The sequence below is a fragment of the Oncorhynchus keta genome, chromosome 3 (assembly GCF_023373465.1).
Source record: "Oncorhynchus keta strain PuntledgeMale-10-30-2019 chromosome 3, Oket_V2, whole genome shotgun sequence".
NCBI lineage: Eukaryota > Metazoa > Chordata > Actinopteri > Salmoniformes > Salmonidae > Oncorhynchus > Oncorhynchus keta.
Genome location: NC_068423.1, coordinates 26,807,931 through 26,825,989, shown reverse-complemented (window position 1 = coordinate 26,825,989; position 18,059 = coordinate 26,807,931). Strand labels below are relative to the sequence as shown.

Sequence of the window (18,059 nt, the reverse complement as noted above, 5' to 3'; positions counted from 1 at the left end):
CCATTATGGTCTGGTAGGCAGGTCCACTAGTTGAGTATCGAGTGTTACACAGTTAACTACACGTGGCGCAAAGCTGCTCTTTGAGACACAGAGCAAGGCGAGGCTGACGTAGGAACTTGTTCAGAGTGTGGTGAATCAGAGTGGTGTGAATCAGAGTGGTGTGAATCAGAGTGGTGTGAATCAGAGTGGTGTGAATCAGAGTGGTGTGAATCAGAGTGGTGTGAATCAGAGTGGTGTGAATCAGAGTGTGGTGAATCAGAGTGGTGTGAATCAGAGTGGTGTGAATCAGAGTGGTGTGAATCAGAGTGGTGTGAATCAGAGTGGTGTGAATCAGAGTGGTGTGAATCAGAGTTGTGGTGAATCAGAGTTGTGTGAATCAGAGTTGTGTGAATCAGAGTTGTGTTCTCTGCCAGAGGAGAGAAGACTGGTAACTAGGGAATACGGGAACAGAGATGTGGTACTCTCTTCAAAGTACTTATTAGTGACGGACGGTTATGTCATGGGAGTAGTTGTTGGTTCTTTAACAGAGCCTCCTTTTGGGCTTTGTTACTCACCCTTCAGTCTGTCTGAGGACAGGAGGGAGGTGCTGTAGTCAAGACAGGAACAGGGTTTGGTTTCTGAGTACAGGCCTTATTATTGATGGCAATTGACATCTTGTCCTGGGACATGTGGTGCTCAGTCTTTACACTCTCCCTAATATAGGCCACAGCTAGTTGCCACCCTTCTGTTGACTGGCAGGCATCCTTAGGGGACGGGGACAGGGACACGTCCGCCAACTGATTACTACTGATGAGATCAATTCATTACGATTTAATAGGATAAACCCTACACTAGTCTGCCAGCTGTCCACATCTCCCTCATTCCTTAAAGCCTGCTGTCCACATCTCCCTCGTCCCTTAAAGCCTGCTGTCCACATCTCCCTCGTTCCTTAAAGCCTGCTGTCCACATCTCCCTCGTTCCTTAAAGCCTGCTGTCCACATCTCCCTCGTCCCTTCCTCCTTAAAACCTGCTGTCCACATCTCCCTCGTTCCTTAAAGCCTGCTGTGAACATCTCCCTCGTCCCTTCCTCCTTAAAGCCTGCTGTCCACATCTCCCTCGTTCCTTAAAGCCTGCTGTCCACATCTCCCTCGTTCCTTAAAGCCTGCTGTCCACATCTCCCTCGTTCCTTAAAGCCTGCTGTCCACATCTCCCTCGTTCCTTAAAGCCTGCTGTCCACATCTCCCTCGTCCCTTCCTCCTTAAAGCCAGCTGTCCACATCTCCCTCGTTCCTTCCTCCTTAAAGCCAGCTGTCCACATCTCCCTCGTTCCTTAAAGCCAGCTGTCCACATCTCCCTCGTTCCTTAAAGCCAGCTGTCCACATCTCCCTCGTTCCTTAAAGCCAGCTGTCCACATCTCCCTCGTTCCTTAAAGCCAGCTGTCCACATCTCCCTCGTTCCTTAAAGCCAGCTGTCCACATCTCCCTCGTTCCTTAAAGCCAGCTGTCCACATCTCCCTCGTTCCTTAAAGCCAGCTGTCCACATCTCCCTCGTTCCTTAAAGCCAGCTGTCCACATCTCCCTCGTTCCTTAAAGCCAGCTGTCCACATCTCCCTCGTCCCTTCATCCTTAAAGCCAGCTGTCCACATCTCCCTCGTTCCTTAAAGCCAGCTGTCCACATCTCCCTCGTCCCTTCCTCCTTAAAGCCAGCTGTCCACATCTCCCTCGTCCCTTCCTCCTTAAAGCCAGCTGTCCACATCTCCCTCGTCCCTTCCTCCTTAAAGCCTGCTGTCCACATCTCCCTTCCTCCTTAAAGCCCGCTGTCCACATCTCCCTCGTTCCTTAAAGCCTGATGTCCACATCTCCCTCGTTCCTTAAAGCCTGCTGTCCACATCTCCCTCGTTCCTTAAAGCCAGCTGTCCACATCTCCCTCGTCCCTTCCTCCTTAAAGCCAGCTGTCCACATCTCCCCCGTCCCTTCCTCCTTAAAGCCCGCTGTCCACATCTCCCTCATTCCTTAAAGCCTGCTGTCCACATCTCCCTCGTTCCTTAAAGCCTGCTGTCCACATCTCCCTTCCTCCTTAAAGCCAGCTGTCCACATCTCCCTCGTCCCTTAAAGCCTGCTGTCCACATCTCCCTCATTCCTTAAAGCCCGCTGTCCACATCTCCCTCGTTCCTTAAAGCCTGCTGTCCACATCTCCCTTCCTCCTTAAAGCCAGCTGTCCACATCTCCCTCGTCCCTTAAAGCCTGCTGTCCACATCTCCCTCATTCCTTAAAGCCCGCTGTCCACATCTCCCTCGTTCCTTAAAGCCTGCTGTCCACATCTCCCTTCCTCCTTAAAGCCAGCTGTCCACATCTCCCTCGTCCCTTAAAGCCAGCTGTCCACATCTCCCTCGTCCCTTTTTTTTAAAGCCTGCTGTCCACATCTCCCTTCCTCCTTAAAGCCTGCTGTCCACATCTCCCTCGTCCCTTCCTCCTTAAAGCCAGCTGTCCACATCTCCCTCGTTCCTTAAAGCCCGCTGTCCACATCTCCCTCATTCCTTAAAGCCTGCTGTCCACATCTCCCTCATTCCTTAAAGCCCGTTGTCCACATCTCCCTCGTCCCTTCATCCTTAAAGCCCGCTGTCCACATCTCCCTCGTCCCTTCATCCTTAAAGCCCGCTGTCCACATCTCCCTCAGTCCCTTCCTCCTTAAAGCCCGCTGTCCACATCTCCCTCATTCCTTAAAGCCTGCTGTCCACATCTCCCTCGTCCCTTCCTCCTTAAAGCCTGCTGTCCACATCTCCCTCATTCCTTAAAGCCTGCTGTCCACATCTCCCTCATTCCTTAAAGCCCGCTGTCCACATCTCCCTCATTCCTTAAAGCCCGCTGTCCACATCTCCCTCATTCCTTAAAGCCCGCTGTCCACATCTCCCTCGTCCCTTCATCCTTAAAGCCCGCTGTCCACATCTCCCTCAGTCCCTTCCTCCTTAAAGCCAGCTGTCCACATCTCCCTCGTCCCTTAAAGCCAGCTGTCCACATCTCCCTCGTCCCTTCCTCCTTAAAGCCTGCTGTCCACATCTCCCTCGTCCCTTCCTCCTTAAAGCCTGCTGTCCACATCTCCCTCGTCCCTTCCTCCTTAAAGCCTGCTGTCCACATCTCCCTCGCCCCTTCCTCCTTAAAGCCTGCTGTCCACATCTCCCTCGCCCCTTCCGCCTTAAAGCCTGCTGTCCACATCTCCCTCGCCCCTTCCTCCTTAAAGCCAGCTGTCCACATCTCCCTCGTCCCTTCCTCCTTAAAGCCAGCTGTCCACATCTCCCTCGTCCCTTCCTCCTTAAAGCCAGCTGTCCACATCTCCCTCGTCCCTTCCTCCTTAAAGCCAGCTGTCCACATCTCCCTCGTCCCTTCCTCCTTAAAGCCAGCTGTCCACATCTCCCTCGTTCCTTAAAGCCTGCTGTCCACATCTCCCTCGTTCCTTAAAGCCTGCTGTCCACATCTCCCTCGTTCCTTAAAGCCAGCTGTCCACATCTCCCTCGTTCCTTAAAGCCAGCTGTCCACATCTCCCTCGTCCCTTCCTCCTTAAAGCCAGCGGTCCACATCTCCCTTCCTCCTTAAAGCCAGCTGTCCACATCTCCCTCGTTCCTTAAAGCCTGCTGTCCACATCTCCCTTCCTCCTTAAAGCCAGCTGTCCACATCTCCCTCGTCCCTTCCTCCTTAAAGCCTGCTGTCCACATCTCCCTTCCTCCTTAAAGCCAGCTGTCCACATCTCCCTTGTCCCTTCCTCCTTAAAGCCTGCTGTCCACATCTCCCTTCCTCCTTAAAGCCCGCTGTCCACATCTCCCTTCCTCCTTAAAGCCCGCTGTCCACATCTCCCTCATTCCTTAAAGCCTGCTGTCCACATCTCCCTCGTCCCTTCCTCCTTAAAGCCCGTTGTCCACATCTCCCTCATTCCTTAAAGCCTGCTGTCCACATCTCCCTCGCCCCTTCCTCCTTAAAGCCTGCTGTCCACATCTCCCTCGCCCCTTCCTCCTTAAAGCCAGCTGTCCACATCTCCCTCGTCCCTTCCTCCTTAAAGCCAGCTGTCCACATCTCCCTCGTCCCTTCCTCCTTAAAGCCAGCTGTCCACATCTCCCTCGTCCCTTCCTCCTTAAAGCCAGCTGTCCACATCTCCCTCGTCCCTTCCTCCTTAAAGCCAGCTGTCCACATCTCCCTCGTTCCTTAAAGCCTGCTGTCCACATCTCCCTCGTTCCTTAAAGCCTGCTGTCCACATCTCCCTCGTCCCTTCCTCCTTAAAGCCAGCTGTCCACATCTCCCTCGTCCCTTCCGCCTTAAAGCCTGCTGTCCACATCTCCCTCGTCCCTTCCTCCTTAAAGCCCGCTGTCCACATCTCCCTCGTCCCTTCCTCCTTAAAGCCTGCTGTCCACATCTCCCTCGTCCCTTCCTCCTTAAAGCCTGCTGTCCACATCTCCCTCGTTCCTTCCTCCTTAAAGCCAGCTGTCCACACCTCCCTTCCTCCTTAAAGCCAGCTGTCCACACCTCCCTTCCTCCTTAAAGCCCGCTAGATGGCCAGCTGGATAGAACACCACTCTGTCATAAGGCCCTACTGATGCAACAAAAGAGTGAATGTCAAAGCCTTTTGAGAGAGTGGCGGTAAGTGTATCTTTGGAGATGAACATTAGATTAGTAGTGGATGGGTCTGGAGCTGGGATTGTGGATATTGGCCAAAACAGCGGTCATCTGCCAATTCTGTCTTCTCTTCATTATATTAGCACAGGATCTGGAGTCTAACTCACAAGCAGCAGCAGCATCTTCGCAATCAGACCCCATTTGATGCTGCCGTTTATAAACCCTTAGAAGATTATTAATCTTCTTGTAAACCTGATAAAACTGTGGTATTTAAAGAAAAAGAAAATAGTCCTGAATTTAAAAAGTAGCTTCAAAAGAGTTTTTATTTTGCAAATGATGTTATCTGAGCGGTGACATTCACTTCCTTCTCATCCTGTACTCCAGTGTTCCCTAATCGTAGCCCAGGGGACCCCGAGCACTACACACCTTATAACACCAAAAGCTTTTGATTTGAATCAGGTGTATGAGGCAAAACCAAAACTGTGTCATCCCTTTATGTGCCCGGGACCAGGACGATGAAACACTGCTCTAGAGAGTGGTAGGTTATAAATCAACTGTTGAATCTCACGATGAAACACTGCTCTAGAGAGTGGTAGGTTATAAAACAACTGTTGAATCTCACGATGAAACACTGCTCTAGAGAGTGGTAGGTTATAAAACAACTGTTGAATCTCACGATGAAACACTGCTCTAGAGAGTGGTAGGTTATAAATCAACTGTTGAATCTCACGATGAAACACTGCTCTAGAGAGTGGTAGGTTATAAAACAACTGTTGAATCTCACGATGAAACACTGCTCTAGAGAGTGGTAGGTTATAAATCAACTGTTGAATCTCACGATGAAACACTGCTCTAGAGAGTGGTAGGTTATAAAACAACTGTTGAATCTCACGATGAAACACTGCTCTAGAGAGTGGTAGGTTATAAAACAACTGTTGAATCTCACGATGAAACACTGCTCTAGAGAGTGGTAGGTTATAAATCAACTGTTGAATCTCACGATGAAACACTGCTCTAGAGAGTGGTAGGTTATAAAACAACTGTTGAATCTCACGATGAAACACTGCTCTAGAGAGTGGTAGGTTATAAAACAACTGTTGAATCTCACGATGAAACACTGCTCTAGAGAGTGGTAGGTTATAAAACAACTGTTGAATCTCACGATGAAACACTGCTCTAGAGAGTGGTAGGTTATAAAACAACTGTTGAATCTCACGATGAAACACTGCTCTAGAGAGTGGTAGGTTATAAAACAACTTGAATCTCACGATGAAACACTGCTCTAGAGAGTGGTAGGTTATAAAACAACTGTTGAATCTCACGATGAAACACTGCTCTAGAGAGTGGTAGGTTATAAAACAACCGTTGAATCTCACGATGAAACACTGCTCTAGAGAGTGGTAGGTTATAAAACAACTGTTGAATCTCACGATGAAACACTGCTCTAGAGAGTGGTAGGTTATAAAACAACCGTTGAATCTCACGATGAAACACTGCTCTAGAGAGTGGTAGGTTATAAAACAACTGTTGAATCTCACGATGAAACACTGCTCTAGAGAGTGGTAGGTTATAAATCAACTGTTGAATCTCACGATGAAACACTGCTCTAGAGAGTGGTAGGTTATAAAACAACTGTTGAATCTCACGATGAAACACTGCTCTAGAGAGTGGTAGGTTATAAAACAACTGTTGAATCTCACGATGAAACACTGCTCTAGAGAGTGGTAGGTTATAAAACAACTGTTGAATCTCACGATGAAACACTGCTCTAGAGAGTGGTAGGTTATAAATCAACTGTTGAATCTCACGATGAAACACTGCTCTAGAGAGTGGTAGGTTATAAATCAACTGTTGAATCTCACGATGAAACACTGCTCTAGAGAGTGGTAGGTTATAAAACAACTGTTGAATCTCACGATGAAACACTGCTCTAGAGAGTGGTAGGTTATAAATCAACTGTTGAATCTCACGATGAAACACTGCTCTAGAGAGTGGTAGGTTATAAAACAACTGTTGAATCTCACGATGAAACACTGCTCTAGAGAGTGGTAGGTTATAAAACAACTGTTGAATCTCACGATGAAACACTGCTCTAGAGAGTGGTAGGTTATAAATCAACTGTTGAATCTCACGATGAAACACTGCTCTAGAGAGTGGTAGGTTATAAATCAACTGTTGAATCTCACGATGAAACACTGCTCTAGAGAGTGGTAGGTTATAAAACAACTGTTGAATCTCACGATGAAACACTGCTCTAGAGAGTGGTAGGTTATAAATCAACTGTTGAATCTCACGATGAAACACTGCTCTAGAGAGTGGTAGGTTATAAATCAACTGTTGAATCTCACAATGAAATATATTCCACCTCAATAACCCCCCCTCCTCCCCTCTTCCCCATTGCAATTATAACTAACACAGTTCTATGGTCATCCACTTAGGATCACTCTCTCACAGTCTGAAAACAGAGGTGGAATGAGACTTTTATGAAACGAGGTCGTGTATCACAAATGGAAACCTGTTCCCTAATAGACCACACTAGTTTTGTCAAGAGCCCTATGGGTCATGATATGGCATAGGGCGTCATTTGGGACACAGCCCTAGGTGATGAAAGAATGTAAGAGCTGGGACTTCAACAAGAGATCGGTAGGTACCCTTTCTATTCGCCAACCCGGGCTGCCATCCTTCCTTTTGGCCATGGCCTGCTGCCCTCCCCTCCCTGCCCCCCCCTGCTGCCCACCCTCCCACCCACACTCCCTCCCTCCTTACCTTTCCATCATATCGCTTCACCTGGAACTGATCCAGACCCAGGTCTATGAGAGACAGAGACAGGGAGGGAGGGACAAAGAGAGAGACAGACGGAGGGAGGGAGAGAGAGACAAGAGAGACAGAGACAGGGAGGGAGGGACAAAGAGAGAGACAGGGAGGGAGGGACAAAGAGAGAGACAGGGAGGGAGGGACAAAGAGAGAGACAGGGAGGGAGGGACAAAGAGAGAGACAGGGAGGGAGGGACAAAGAGAGAGACAGGGAGGGAGGGACAAAGAGAGAGACAGGGAGGGAGGGACAAAGAGAGAGACAGGGAGGGAGGGACAAAGAGAGAGACAGGGAGGGAGGGACAAAGAGAGACAGAGACGGGGACAAAGAGAGACAGAGACGGGGACAAAGAGAGACAGAGACGGGGACAAAGAGAGAGACAGAGACAGGGACAAAGAGAGAGACAGAGACAGAGAGGGAGACACAAAGAAAGAGAGACAGGGGGAGGGACAAAGCGAGAGAGAGAGAGAAACAGAGGAGAAACAGAGACAGGGGGAGGGAGACAGGGACAAAGCGAGAGAGAGAGAGAGAGAAACAGAGGAGAAAAAGAGAAAATAAAATGCACTGTTAATGTTTATAAAATGACAAATACAATGAGACAGAGCGACAGAGCAAGAGATCGAGTTACGACTAACATTACATAACAATTTACAAACGAGTTCAGTCTGCAGAGCAGAGTGTGTATGTACAGTAGGGCCTTGGTCCCAAGTGGCACCCTATTCCCTAAACTATCACTAAAAAGAGCTCCGGTCAAAAGCACTATGTAGGGAATAGGCTGGCATTTGGGATACATAGACTTCAGTGGCCATTTTAAAATGTATTTCTAGAGTGAAGTGACACAGATTAATGACCACCAATAAACAACCCAGTTTCCAGAAAGCTCTCAAATACACTCTGACGTCAAATCAGCATTGATTCATCTGTTCATTAAATCAGATTTAAGAGTTGATTTATTTGGAGAAAAATAAGATTTATTTCAAATGTTAGTGGATGCAGATGCTGCTGGGTTTTTAAAAATTTATTTGACGAAATTTGTAAACAAGTGTTTTAATTAATAATTTTTAAGTCCTCTGGGAATACAATGTTAATCTTGATGCATGATTTTACACAAATAAATTCTATTCAACTCATGTCGTTGTCATGTAATGCTAGAAGAATTGGCTATAAACACATTTAGTAGGAGACCCCAAGGCCAGATGAAATGCCAGCCTCACCCTGGGTTTAAACCGCCCCGCACCACCCTGGGTTTAAACCGCCCCGCACCACCCTGGGTTTAAACCGCCCGGCACCACCCTGGGTTTAAACCGCCCCGCACCACCCTGGGTTTAAACCGCCCCGCACCACCCTGGGTTAAACCGCCCCGCACCACCCTGGGTTAAACCACCCCGCACCACCCTGGGGTTAAACCACCCCGCACCACCCTGGGGTTAAACCACCCCGCACCACCCTGGGTTAAAACCACCCCGCACCACCCTGGGTTTAAACCACCCCGCACCACCCTGGGTTTAAACCACCCCGCACCACCCTGGGGTTAAACCACCCCACACCACCCTGGGGTTAAACCACCCCACACCACCCTGGGGTTAAACCACCCCACACCACCCTGGGGTTAAACCACCCCACACCACCCTGGGGTTAAACCACCCCACACCACCCTGGGGTTAAACCACCCCACACCACCCTGGGGTTAAACCACCCCACACCACCCTGGGGTTAAACCACCCCACACCACCCTGGGGTTAAACCACCCCACACCACCCTGGGGTTAAACCACACACAAAATCAATGTCATTATGCTACAACAGTACTATACTGGAACACAATGAATAATGGAACAGACAGAATGACTGACTGTCAGGTTGAACAATGAATAATGGAACAGACAGAATGACTGACTGTCAGGTTGAACAATGAATAATGGAACAGACAGAATGACTGACTGTCAGGTTGAACAATGAATAATGGAACAGACAGAATGACTGACTGTCTGGTGGATCAATGAAGATAGAGTCTCTCACTCCTACCCCTGTCCATCTCTCCTCCAGTCTCACTCCTACCCTTCTCTCCTCCATAGTCTCACTCCTACCCCTGTCCATCTCTCCTCCATAGTCCCACTCCTACCCCTGTCCATCTCTCCTCCATAGAGTCCCACTCCTACCCCTGTCCATCTCTCCAGTCCTCACTCCTACCCCAGTCCATCTCTCCTCCATAGAGTCCCACTCCTACCCCTGTCCATCTCTCCAGTCCTCACTCCTACCCCAGTCCATCTCTCCAGTCCTCACTCCTACCCCAGTCCATCTCTCCAGTCCTCACTCCTACCCCTGTCCATCTCTCCAGTCCTCACTCCTACCCCTGTCCATCTCTCCAGTCCTCACTCCTACCCCAGTCCATCTCTCCTCCATAGAGTCCCACTCCTACCCCAGTCCATCTCTCCTCCATAGAGTCCCACTCCTACCCCAGTCCATCTCTCCTCCATAGAGTCCCACTCCTACCCCAGTCCATCTCTCCAGTCCTCACTCCTACCCCAGTCCATCTCTCCAGTCCTCACTCCTACCCCAGTCCATCTCTCCAGGCCTCACTCCTACCCCAGTCCATCTCTCCAGGCCTCACTCCTACCCCTGTCCATCTCGCCAGTCCTCACTCCTACCCCTGTCCATCTCTCCTCCATAGAGTCCCACTCCTACCCCTGTCCATCTCTCCTCCATAGAGTCCCACTCCTACCCCTGTCCATCTCTCCAGTCCTCACTCCTACCCCAGTCCATCTCTCCAGTCCTCACTCCTACCCCAGTCCATCTCTCCTACCCCAGTCCATCTCTCCAGTCCTCACTCCTACCCCTGTCCATCTCTCCAGTCCTCACTCCTACCCCAGTCCATCTCTCCAGTCCTCACTCCTACCCCAGTCCATCTCTCCAGTCCTCACTCCTACCCCAGTCCATCTCTCCTCCATAGAGTCCCACTCCTACCCCAGTCCATCTCTCCAGTCCTCACTCCTACCCCTGTCCATCTCTCCTCCATAGAGTCCCACTCCTACCCCAGTCCATCTCTCCTCCATAGAGTCCCACTCCTACCCCAGTCCATCTCTCCTCCATAGAGTCCCACTCCTACCCCAGTCCATCTCTCCAGTCCTCACTCCTACCCCAGTCCATCTCTCCAGTCCTCACTCCTACCCCAGTCCATCTTTTTCCTGGATGTAGATAACTAGTGGGTACAGTCCTAGTTCTGCATTGTTTGGAGCTTTGAGTTGTACACAAAGTATATTTTGGGGTTTGTCCCATTTTGTGAATTCTTTGTTGGTGAGCGTGTAGCGGTATTTATTAGAGAGGGGTAAAGATGAAGATTGTGATCGGGCGCAAGGCAGGTATTAACCATGCTGAAAGGAAAAGAGTAGAATAGAGAGAGTACCACTACCAGACCCACACACATCAGCAGAAGAGACTGCCTAGAGTGTAGCCTGTTTACCAGATAGCCAGTGGAGAGAAAAGAGAATACACACCATATAATACCTCACCGGCACAGGGCTAACCCCACCCAGAATACCTCACCGGCACAGGGCTAACCCCACCCAGAATACCTCACCGGCACAGGGCTAACCCCACCCAGAATACCTCACAGGCACAGGGCTAACCCCACCCAGAATACCTCACCGGCACAGGGCTAACCCCACCCAGAATACCTCACCGGCACAGGGCTAACCCCACCCAGAATACCTCACCGGCACAGGGCTAACCCCACCCAGAATACCTCACCGGCACAGGGCTAACCCCACCCAGAATACCTCACCGGCACAGGGCTAACCCCACCCAGAATACCTCACCGGCACAGGGCTAACCCCACCCAGAATACCTCACCGGCACAGGGCTAACCCCACCCAGAATACCTCACCGGCACAGGGCTAACCCCACCCAGAATACCTCACCGGCACAGGGCTAACCCCACCCAGAATACCTCACCGGCACAGGGCTAACCCCACCCAGAATACCTCACCGGCACAGGGGTAACCCCACCCAGAATACCTCATCGGCACAGGGCTAACCCCACCCAGAATACCTCACCGGCACAGGGCTAACCCCACCCAGAATACCTCATCGGCACAAGGGTAACCCCACCCAGAATACCTCACCGGCACAAGGGTAACCCCACCCAGAATACCTCACCGGCACAAGGGTAACCCCACCCAGAATACCTCACCGGCACAGGGCTAACCCCACCCAGAATACCTCATCGGCACAAGGGTAACCCCACCCAGAATACCTCATCGGCACAAGGGTAACCCCACCCAGAATACCTCACCGGCACAGGGCTAACCCCACCGGCACAGGGCTAACCCCACCCGGAATACCTCATCAGCACAGGGCTAACCCCACCCAGAATACCTCAGCACAAGGGGTAACCCCACCCAGAATAACTCATCAGCACAAGGGGTAACCCCACCCAGAATACCTCAGCACAAGGGGTAACCCCACCCAGAATACCTCAGCACAAGGGGTAACCCCACCCAGAATACCTCAGCACAAGGGGTAACCCCACCCAGAATACCTCAGCACAAGGGGTAACCCCACCCAGAATACCTCAGCACAAGGGGTAACCCCACCCAGAATACCTCAGCACAAGGGGTAACCCCACCCAGAATACCTCAGCACAAGGGGTAACCCCACCCAGAATACCTCAGCACAAGGGGTAACCCCACCCAGAATACCTCAGCACAAGGGGTAACCCCACCCAGAATACCTCAGCACAAGGGGTAACCCCACCCAGAATACCTCCTACACTAATAATGGCAGAGCAATTGAACAGCAATTTCATAGAAACAAAAAAAACAGAGGATTTGCAGTGGGGGTATGAATGTGGGGGGGTATGAATGTGGGGGGTATGAATGTGGGGGGTGTTCATAGTGGAGGAGTGCAGAGGGTATGAAGGTGGGGGGTGTTCATAGTGGAGGAGTGCAGAGGGTATGAATGTGGGGGTGTTCATAGTGGAGGAGTGCAGAGGGTATGAATGTGGGGGGGGTATGAATGTGGGAGGGTATGAATGTGGGAGGGTGTTCATAGTGGAGGAGTGCAGAGGGTATGAATGTGGGGGTGTTCATAGTGGAGGAGTGCAGAGGGTATGAATGTGGGGGGTGTTCATAGTGGAGGAGTGCAGAGGGTATGAATGTGGGGGGTGTTCATAGTGGAGGAGTGCAGAGGGTATGAATGTGGGGGGTGTTCATAGTGGAGGAGTGCAGAGGGTATGAATGTGGGGGTGTTCATAGTGGAGGAGTGCAGAGGGTATGAATGTGGGGGTGTTCATAGTGGAGGAGTGCAGAGGGTATGAATGTGGGGGTATGAATGTGGGGGTGTTCATAGTGGAGGAGTGCAGAGGGTATGAATGTGGGGGTGTTCATAGTGGAGGAGTGCAGAGGGTATGAATGTGGGGGGTGTTCATAGTGGAGGAGTGCAGAGGGTATGAATGTGGGGGGTGTTCATAGTGGAGGAGTGCAGAGGGTATGAATGTGGGGGGTGTTCATAGTGGAGGAGTGCAGAGGGTATGAATGTGGGGGGTGTTCATAGTGGAGGAGTGCAGAGGGTATGAATGTGGGGGGTGTTCATAGTGGAGGAGGAGTGCAGAGGGTATGAATGTGGGGGTGTTCATAGTGGAGGAGTGCAGAGGGTATGAATGTGGAATGTGTTCATAGTGGAGGAGTGCAGAGGGTATGAATGTGGGGGTGTTCATAGTGGAGGAGAGGGTATGAATGAGGGGGTATGAATGTGGGGGGTATGAATGTGGGTGTTCATAGTGGAGGAGTGCAGAGGGTATGAATGTGGGGGTGTTCATAGTGGAGGAGTGCAGAGGGTATGAATGTGGGGGTGTTCATAGTGGAGGAGTGCAGAGGGTATGAATGTGGGGGGGTGTTCATAGTGGAGGAGTGCAGAGGGTATGAATGTGGGGGGGTATGAATGTGGGGGGGTGTTCATAGTGGAGGAGTGCAGAGGGTATGAATGTGGGGGGGTGTTCATAGTGGAGGAGTGCAGAGGGTATGAATGTGGGGGTGTTCATAGTGGAGGAGTGCAGAGGGTATGAATGTGGGGGGGTGTTCATAGTGGAGGAGTGCAGAGGGTATGAATGTGGGGGGGTGTTCATAGTGGAGGAGTGCAGAGGGTATGAATGTGGGGGGGTGGTGTTCATAGTGGAGGAGTGCAGAGGGTATGAATGTGGGGGGGTTCATAGTGGAGGAGTGCAGAGGGTATGAATGTGGGGGGTTCATAGTGGAGGAGTGCAGAGGGTATGAATGTGGGGGTGTTCATAGTGGAGGAGTGCAGAGGGTATGAATGTGGGGGTGTTCATAGTGGAGTATGAATGTGGGGGTGTTCATAGTGGAGGAGTGCAGAGGGTATGAATGTGGGGGGGTGTTCATAGTGGAGGAGTGCAGAGGGTATGAATGTGGGGGGGTGTTCATAGTGGAGGAGTGCAGAGGGTATGAATGTGGGGGGTGTTCATAGTGGAGGAGTGCAGAGGGTATGAATGTGGGGGGGGTGTTCATAGTGGAGGAGTGCAGAGGGTATGAATGTGGGGGGGTATGAATGTGGGGGGGGTGTTCATAGTGGAGGAGTGCAGAGGGTATGAATGTGGGGGGGTGTTCATAGTGGAGGAGTGCAGAGGGTATGAATGTGGGGGGTGTTCATAGTGGAGGAGTGCAGAGGGTATGAATGTGGGGGGTGTTCATAGTGGAGGAGTGCAGAGGGTATGAATGTGGGGGGGTATGAATGTGGGGGGGGTGTTCATAGTGGAGGAGTGCAGAGGGTATGAATGTGGGGGGTGTTCATAGTGGAGGAGTGCAGAGGTATGAATGTGGGGGGTGTTCATAGTGGAGGAGTGCAGAGGTATGAATGTGGGGGGTGTTCATAGTGGAGGAGTGCAGAGGGTATGAATGTGGGGGGGGTGTTCATAGTGGAGGAGTGCAGAGGGTATGAATGTGGGGGTGTTCATAGTGGAGGAGTGCAGAGGGTATGAATGTGGGGGGTGTTCATAGTGGAGGAGGGCAGAGGGTATGAATGTGGGGGGTGTTCATAGTGGAGGAGTGCAGAGGGTATGAATGTGGGGGGAATACCTCAGCACAAGGGGTAACCCCACCCAGAATACCTCAGCACAAGGGGTAACCCCACCCAGAATACCTCCTACACTAATAATGGCAGAGCAATTGAACAGCAATTTCATAGAAACAAAAAAACAGAGGATTTGCAGTGGGGTATGAATGTGGGGTATGAATGTGGGGGGTATGAATGTGGGGGGTGTTCATAGTGGAGGAGTGCAGAGGGTATGAATGTGGGGGGTGTTCATAGTGGAGGAGTGCAGAGGGTATGAATGTGGGGGGGGGGTTGTTCATAGTGGAGGAGTGCAGAGGTATGAATGTGGGGGGGGGTATGAATGTGGGGGGGTATGAATGTGGGAGGGTATGAATGTGGGAGGGTGTTCATAGTGGAGGAGTGCAGAGGGTATGAATGTGGGGGTGTTCATAGTGGAGGAGTGCAGAGGGTATGAATGTGGGGGTGTTCATAGTGGAGGAGTGCAGAGGGTATGAATGTGGGGGGGTGTTCATAGTGGAGGAGTGCAGAGGGTATGAATGTGGGGGGTGTTCATAGTGGAGGAGTGCAGAGGGTATGAATGTGGGGGGTGTTCATAGTGGAGGAGTGCAGAGGGTATGAATGTGGGGGTGTTCATAGTGGAGGAGTGCAGAGGGTATGAATGTGGGGGGTGTTCATAGTGGAGGAGTGCAGAGGGTATGAATGTGGGGTGTTCATGAATGTGAATGGGGGGGTGTTCATAGTGGAGGAGTGCAGAGGTATGAATGTGGGTGTTCATAGTGGAGGAGTGCAGAGGGTATGAATGTGGGGGTGTTCATAGTGGAGGAGTGCAGAGGGTATGAATGTGGGGGGTGTTCATAGTGGAGGAGTGCAGAGGGTATGAATGTGGGGTATGAATGTGGGGTGTTCATAGTGGAGGAGTGCAGAGGGTATGAATGTGGGGGTGTTCATAGTGGAGGAGTGCAGAGGGTATGAATGTGGGGGTGTTCATAGTGGAGGAGTGCAGAGGGTATGAATGTGGGGGTGTTCATAGTGGAGGAGTGCAGAGGGTATGAATGTGGGGGTGTTCATAGTGGAGGAGTGCAGAGGTGTTCATAGTGGAGGAGTGCAGAGGGTATGAATGTGGGGGGTGTTCATAGTGGAGGAGTGCAGAGGGTATGAATGTGGGGGTGTTCATAGTGGAGGAGTGCAGAGGTATGAATGGTATGAATGTGGGGGGTGGAGGAGTTCAGAGGGTATGAATGTGGATAGTGGAGGAGTGCAGAGGGTATGAATGTGGGGGTGTTCATAGTGGAGGAGTGCAGAGGGTATGAATGTGGGGGTGTTCATAGTGGAGGAGTGCAGAGGGTATGAATGTGGGGGTGTTCATAGTGGAGGAGTGCAGAGGGTATGAATGTGGGGGGTTCATAGTGGAGGAGTGCAGAGGGTATGAATGTGGGGGGGTGTTCATAGTGGAGGAGTGCAGAGGGTATGAATGTGGGGGGGTGTTCATAGTGGAGGAGTGCAGAGGGTATGAATGTGGGGGTGTTCATAGTGGAGGAGTGCAGAGGGTATGAATGTGGGGGGGTGTTCATAGTGGAGGAGTGCAGAGGGTATGAATGTGGGGGGGTGTTCATAGTGGAGGAGTGCAGAGGGTATGAATGTGGGGGGGTGTTCATAGTGGAGGAGTGCAGAGGGTATGAATGTGGGGGGGTGTTCATAGTGGAGGAGTGCAGAGGGTATGAATGTGGGGGGTGTTCATAGTGGAGGAGTGCAGAGGTATGAATGTGGGGTGTTCATAGTGGAGGAGTGCAGAGGGTATGAATGTGGGGGTATGAATGTGGGGTGTTCATAGTGGAGGAGTGCAGAGGGTATGAATGTGGGGGGGTGTTCATAGTGGAGGAGTGCAGAGGGTATGAATGTGGGGGTGTTCATAGTGGAGGAGTGCAGAGGTATGAATGTGGGGTGTTCATAGTGGAGGAGTGCAGAGGTATGAATGTGGGGGGTATGAATGTGGGGGTGTTCATAGTGGAGGAGTGCAGAGGGTATGAATGTGGGGGTTTCATAGTGGAGGAGTGCAGAGGGTATGAATGTGGGGTGTTCATAGTGGAGGAGTGCAGAGGTATGAATGTGGGGGGTGTTCATAGTGGAGGAGTGCAGAGGTATGAATGTGGGGGGTATGAATGTGAAGTGTTCATAGTGGAGGAGTGCAGAGGGTATGAATGTGGGGTGTTCATAGTGGAGGAGTGCAGAGGTATGAATGTGGGGGTGTTCATAGTGGAGGAGTGCAGAGGGTATGAATGTGGGGGTGTTCATAGTGGAGGAGTGCAGAGGGTATGAATGTGGGGGGTGTTCATAGTGGAGGAGTGCAGAGGGTATGAATGTGGGGGTGTTCATAGTGGAGGAGTGCAGAGGGTATGAATGTGGGGTGTTCATAGTGGAGGAGTGCAGAGGGTATGAATGTGGGGGGGTGTTCATAGTGGAGGAGTGCAGAGGGTATGAATGTGGGGGGAATACCTCAGCACAAGGGGTAACCCCAGCCAGAATACCTCAGCACAAGGGGTAACCCCACCCAGAATACCTCCTACACTAATAATGGCAGAGCAATTGAACAGCAATTTCATAGAAACAAAAAAAACAGAGGATTTGCAGTGGGGGTATGAATGTGGGGGGGTATGAATGTGGGGGGGTATGAATGTGGGGGGGTGTTCATAGTGGAGGAGTGCAGAGGGTATGAATGTGGGGGGGTGTTCATAGTGGAGGAGTGCAGAGGGTATGAATGTGGGGGGTGTTCATAGTGGAGGAGTGCAGAGGGTATGAATGTGGGGGGTATGAATGTGGGGGGGTATGAATGTGGGAGGGTATGAATGTGGGAGGGTGTTCATAGTGGAGGAGTGCAGAGGGTATGAATGTGGGGGGTGTTCATAGTGGAGGAGTGCAGAGGGTATGAATGTGGGGGGTTTCATAGTGGAGGAGTGCAGAGGGTATGAATGTGGGGGGTGTTCATAGTGGAGGAGTGCAGAGGGTATGAATGTGGGGGTGTTCATAGTGGAGGAGTGCAGAGGGTATGAATGTGGGGGTGTTCATAGTGGAGGAGTGCAGAGGGTATGAATGTGGGGGTGTTCATAGTGGAGGAGTGCAGAGGGTATGAATGTGGGGGTGTTCATAGTGGAGGAGTGCAGAGGGTATGAATGTGGGGGGTATGAATGTGGGGGTGTTCATAGTGGAGGAGTGCAGAGGGAATATGAATGTGTGGGGGGTGTTCATAGTGGAGGAGTGCAGAGGGTATGAATGTGGGGGTGTTCATAGTGGAGGAGTGCAGAGGGTATGAATGTGGGGGTGTTCATAGTGGAGGAGTGGAGGTATGAATGTGGAGGTATGAATGTGGGGGTGTTCATAGTGGAGGAGTGCAGAGGTATGAATGTGGGGGGTGTTCATAGTGGAGGAGTGCAGAGGGTATGAATGTGGGGGTTCATAGTGGAGGAGTGCAGAGGGTATGAATGTGGGGGTGTTCATAGTGGAGGAGTGCAGAGGGTATGAATGTGGGTGTTCATAGTGGAGGAGTGCAGAGGGTATGAATGTGGGGGGTGTTCATAGTGGAGGAGTGCAGAGGGTATGAATGTGGGGGG

At 51.1% G+C, this 18,059-nt stretch overlaps 1 protein-coding gene and 1 long non-coding RNA gene across 2 annotated transcripts in view; one reads left to right on the top strand and one right to left on the bottom strand.

The window, feature by feature from the left end:
* The window catches only part of micu1 (mitochondrial calcium uptake 1), a 142,044-nt gene that overhangs the window by 69,346 nt on the left and 54,639 nt on the right, over window positions 1-18,059 (bottom strand). The window contains exon 5 of the mRNA XM_052494827.1: window positions 7,346-7,389. Coding sequence (XP_052350787.1) covers window positions 7,346-7,389 — 44 coding nt within the window. The remainder of the gene's footprint in view (window positions 1-7,345; window positions 7,390-18,059) is intronic.
* Window positions 5,182-6,950, top strand: LOC127915242 (uncharacterized). Its single transcript, XR_008090673.1, has 3 exons — window positions 5,182-5,283; window positions 5,338-5,553; window positions 6,092-6,950. It is a non-coding gene; the product is annotated as an uncharacterized LOC127915242 (long non-coding RNA).